Source organism: Silene latifolia, chromosome 10 (assembly GCF_048544455.1).
Source record: "Silene latifolia isolate original U9 population chromosome 10, ASM4854445v1, whole genome shotgun sequence".
Classification (NCBI taxonomy): Eukaryota; Viridiplantae; Streptophyta; class Magnoliopsida; order Caryophyllales; family Caryophyllaceae; genus Silene; species Silene latifolia.
Window position 1 is genome coordinate 134,825,385 of NC_133535.1, and position 5,192 is coordinate 134,830,576.

Consider the following 5,192-nt stretch of genomic DNA (forward strand, 5'->3'; position numbering starts at 1 on the left):
AAAATTTGCTTTAAATGCTAGTTGAAGACTAAATTAAGTCGGTTGTCTATCATTGTCAACTACCATTTTCGGTGTGCGCGGCTGATAGTTAAGTTACCGAGTTTTATATTTCAAGTAAATACTCCGTCATGATTGATTTCTAAACAATTTTTGTACCATGTAGTTTTAAAAAATTATGTTGTTATGTTGTTGATGCATGGTACAATAATATTAACCAAAATATATGAATATTTTATACTCCAAGTAAATACTCCGTCAAGATTTATGTTTTAAACAAAAATTATTGTACCATGTAGTTTTAAAAAATTATGTATGTAATTCATTTGTGTTTTATGTTCTATCCCGTATATAAATGTAATTCCTTCTCGTAATATAAATGTAATTCCTTCTCCTAATAATGTGATTTTATTATTATTTAATTTTGTTTTAAAAATTATGTAATTCAATTTCATTTACTCTCATTTGTAATTCATTCTACTTATATGTTATTAATTTTATTTACACCGAATGTATAAAATTATTTCATAATATTAATTCATAGAATTTTTTCATAATATTATTTCATAGAATTTGTTGCAAGACGGAATTTATCGCATGTTTGAAAAGACGGAAATCTGAATAAATAAATATATTGCACACTAACGGGTCCCACCATAACATGAATTTCCAAAAAAAAGAGGCTGCATTAATGACGTGGCGCGCTGAGGATTGAGTATTGTCTTTTGTATTAATATAGATAAGATTGTAAAAAACATAATTAGTTAAAATTAGTTTTTATATTAATTACTTTTAAAATAAAATTAAATAATAAAATCTCCCTACTTTTTATTAAACACTTTTAGATTACAATTGCAATTTGTGAAACACAAAAACTTCAGAGAGACGGTATCTCAATAGCGTTATTGAGAGACCTCTCATATGATGGAGTGAAGGACCCACTGAATTTCTTTTTTCCCCTATTATGTCTCCCACTAAATTAGTGGGAGACAGCCTCTCATGAGACCTACTGGTTGTGAAAATGATGCATTTGGCCAATTGGCCAAGTGGTTGGATAAGTACTGTTTTGGCAGGATTTTTATTGATCTAGAGCGTCCTGCCAGGGATTTATATGTAGGGTGATCTAACTCGAATAACTTGCCTGATTGGTATAATTAAATGTAAAACAAACTAATAAATAATGACACAAGGATTTATACGTGGAAAAACCCTGGGAATAAGGGAAAAAACCACGGGCACCAAGCGAGGAGTGATTGTTACTATGATTCTGGATAGCCTGACAGAGTATTGTTATATCAGGCGTGACAGGCGAATATATTGCTTAAGAATACAAAGAATATGAGTAAAAGTGATGGTCTTTCAGAAAATCCTTCTTGTCTTCTCTTCCTTTCTATTTATAGGTGGTTGCTTCCAATTGTCTTTGTGCCGTTTAGGTTTTCCCCGGTAAATAGGAGTGTGCCCTATTTACCCTGAGATGGTTGCTTCCTTCTTAGCCGTTGCTTTGACTGCTCCCTATATCTTTGCTTTCTGGAATTGGTCTTCCTTTTTTGTAGGGAACATATATAAAACTGCCTGTTTGTTGCCTGCAGTAGCCTGGTGCTTTTCCTTTTCAGGCTGCTGGTTATCTTTCGCCTGTCTTCTATCAACTCCTGCTTGGTGCCTATCCGTGTTGAAGTAATGCGATTTTAGATATCTTTTGCCTGGAAGTTATCCTTGGTCATTACAGGCTATACCCGATCGGGCAGGATAATTTAGGGCCCAACAATTGCCCCTTATCTGCTTATTCCTTTATTGGGTCTGGCCAGGAATGAGGAGATAAAAATTTGGGCCAGGCAAGTGATTTGTGCAGGGACTTTCTATCGGATTCAGAATTTGTGTTTGATTCAACTTCTTGTAACGGTTACTTACCATAAATAGGGTAGGTTCACAAAACCCTAGGAGAGTCATGATTGATCTTAACCACTTGCTTTCCTAGCCGTTATAGTTTTGCGGCTATAAATATCCTGCTTATTCCGTGTATGTCTTCACATTCCAATCTCTAATTTTCTTCTTTCTCTTTCTAAAAATTCTCTCTTTGTAAAAAATTCATTTCCCAAAAAAATAATATATGGCTGGTGGCGGAGAAAGACAAAGACTTCAAAAGCTCCCGCCGAGGTTGAAAAAGTTCCTGTTGAAGTTGAAATGGTTTCTGCTGAGGTTGAGGGGGTCCCTGATGTCATCCCTGAGGATGATGTGGTGGAGGTTGTTCCTCCTCCAGATATTCTGTCTATGTCTTATAAGGGGGTTGAGTATTCTCCTAATAAGGCTTTGGCGCTCTTTCCATGAGGCTAATCAATTGAAACCTCGCTTTTGAGCATTATATAAAGGGCGGGGTCTCATTCCTCATGGGGTCAAGTTTGGATTCCCGAGAATGGTCCTATCGGGGCTAATTGGAGTAGCCCGGGTTGGTTCTCATTTTCGAGTGGGCTTTCAGGGGTGGTGGTCAACTTCCCCTTTCTCCTTTTATGACCGAGGTGATTAGGGCTATTAGGGTTCCTCCGTTTCAACTCATGCCAATGGTTTGGAAGATTGTCCATTCTATTGAGCATTTATGCTCTAAGCATAAGTTGGTTATTACCCTGGATGATTTTAAGAACGTCTATCACCCGAAGAGTCATTCTCTTGGGAGGTTTAATTTTCGAGTCGGTCAAAGATGACTCACCGATAACCAATTTTGATTCAGGGGGATGATAAAGGTCGGCTCAAACTTATATGTTTATCAAGGTGACTCAATTGCCCCGACTGGACTATCTTAATTACCCAAATTGTTGAAGGAGGTAATCTTTCTTTCCTGCATTATTTTTTGGTTTGGTAATAATATTTTTTGGAGAGTTTACTTACTTTGCCCGTGCTTTCTTTTAGTAAATGACTGGGTGAATGATCCCGATCTTTGAGGGGCTCGGTGACCGGATAGCGCGTTTATGGCGTTGCTCGAAGAGGAGAGGGCTTGGCCTCGCCTGTCAGGGGCAAGCTGCTATGCCTCGTTTTAAGAAGGCTAAGTTGAGCACTTATAAGCCTGTGAAGAGCACTAAGGTTCCAGGGGCATCTTCGTCAGGGAGTAAGTTCTTTTGCTTGTTTTTTCATTCTGTTTCCTGTATTGGATTCATGCTTATATTGCTGATTTAGAAACTCGTCGTGCAGCTACCAGGGCTTCTGCCAGAATTGCTAGTTTTGGTCTGTCTTTGGTGAAGGCAGGGGTTTCTCAAATTACAGGGGAGAAGTCAAAGAGTAGTGAGGCAACGGGGAGTGATAGTGCTGTTCAAATTCAGGAATCTGTGCAGGGGGCTCAGTTGGTGTCGCCTGAAAAGATTGTGGATGAAAGTGATCGTCCTGAGAAGAGGAAGAGAGTGGATGAGTCTTTGGGAGGAGTTCATGAGGTCAGGGGAGTCAGGGCTCGTATGGATGAGGTCCAGTTTGCTAAGGATCAAATTCAGGCTCAGGCTTTTGTGGTTGATGATCCTTATTTCAAGTACCAGGCAGAGGAAGCTTCTGCTCGTGCTTTGGCTGCTATGTATCGTTCCAGGGATTATGCTGCCAACCTGGTTACCATGCTTCAGGAGGTATATATTTTTTGTCTTTGTTTGTTGTGGGTTTTTGTGTGTGTTTTCTTTTTTGTGGCTTAGATGGGCATTTTCTTTTGTTTTAGAATGTTAATGATGTGCTGAGGAGTGCCTGTCAACTGGAATCAGTCCATGGTCTAAAAAATGCCTTGGATTGGGAGGTACAAATCTTGAAGAAAGATGCTGACAAGTTTAAAGCTGATTTGGAGGTGTCCAAGGCTGAGAATCATTCGTTGAAGGAGGATAATGAGGCAGGGAAGGCTCGGTTCTTTGGTGGAGTCTGCTAAGTGAAATCTGCTCAGGATGCCTTGAAAGCTCTTCGTGCTAAGTTTGATATTGCCCAGGAAGAATTGAAGGTGAAAAACAAAGGCTATGTAGGAGCAATTAAAGGTAAATGAGGAGTTGGTCGTAGAGAGAGATGAGGTTCGGGCCGGGTATAAAGATGCTTTGCATTGTATTTCTTTGGCAAGGGTCGTGTGGATGCTATGAAAGAGCCTGCGTCGAAGTCGCCTTTTGGAATCCCGATCGAATTGGCCGATCTCAATATCACTTATCCTGAGCTTTGTAAGTTGCATGCTGACGAGGAGGTGGACTCTCCTCCATCCAAAGGGAAAAACAAAGTGATGGTGAAGGAGATGAAGAAGAGGAGGCTGTCGATGGGGGATTGGTTCTGCTACGTGTCCAAGGTGGGCTAGTTTGATTTTTTCTTGTTTGTGGGATTTTGTGTTGTTTTGGCCTATTCAGGGGGGGATGTTCCCTGAACAAATAATTTAGGATTTGTTTTGGTTTTTGTTGGCTTTGCCTGGATAAACGGTGTGTTCTTCCTGCCTGGGAGGGGTGTATTCCTGGGTAGGTTTTAATATATATATCCTTTCCTTGATTTTCTTGCTTTTTTTTGACTGGGATTTGTACCTGTACATTCATGTGATATTTTTTGTTAGAGTAATGCCTGTCAGGAGGGCTTATGGCCCTCATTCCTGTGTTTATAGGAAATGGTGGCTTTATCTGCCTGTCAGGAGGGCTTATAAGAATGAGGGTGGTTGCCGGTCAGGAGGGCTTATGGCCCTCAGCCTGTCAGGAGGGCTTTTTGACAAGTACTATGGTCTATTCCACCTTTGTACTTGTCTTTTTATGTACTGAGCTCAGTTTATTTTTCGGGTTAGGCAGGCAGGTGCCAAATTAGAGCATTTTTAGAAATGCTGTTCAGGTTGGGTGGAGTGGCCCTCAATCCTGAACATTTGTTTAAGCCTAAAGTGTAACATATAATAAGTGAAAAGAAGGCGTAAAACAAGTTTTCAGGATTTGAAATAAAGTTTTGGGTAAAATTAAAAATAACATGTAAGCAACTTAGCACATAGCAGGTGTGAAATAGTTTTAAGTGGTAACTTAGCACATAGCAGGTATGGAATTTAGCACATGTATATAGGGTGGGTGATTTTACCTGCTTCTCAGATATGAAATAGTTTTAAGTGGGAAATGTTCCAAGATCTGGGGATCATTTCTCCTTCCAAAGTTTGTAGCCTGTAAGCTCCTTGTCCCACTATTGAATCAATTAAGTACGGGCCTTCCCATGTAGGGGCTAGTTTGCCTGCGTTC

General features: G+C 39.7%; 1 protein-coding gene across 1 annotated transcript; it reads left to right on the plus strand.

Moving 5' to 3' along the window:
* The first annotated feature begins 2,957 nt into the window (after window positions 1-2,957).
* Window positions 2,958-4,291, plus strand: LOC141608284 (uncharacterized). The gene is made up of 4 exons (XM_074427648.1): window positions 2,958-3,006; window positions 3,163-3,596; window positions 3,683-3,874; window positions 4,067-4,291. Exons 1-4 carry the CDS (start codon window positions 2,958-2,960, stop codon window positions 4,289-4,291), a joined length of 900 nt encoding a protein of 299 aa, XP_074283749.1.
* Window positions 4,292-5,192: the final 901 nt, after the last annotated feature.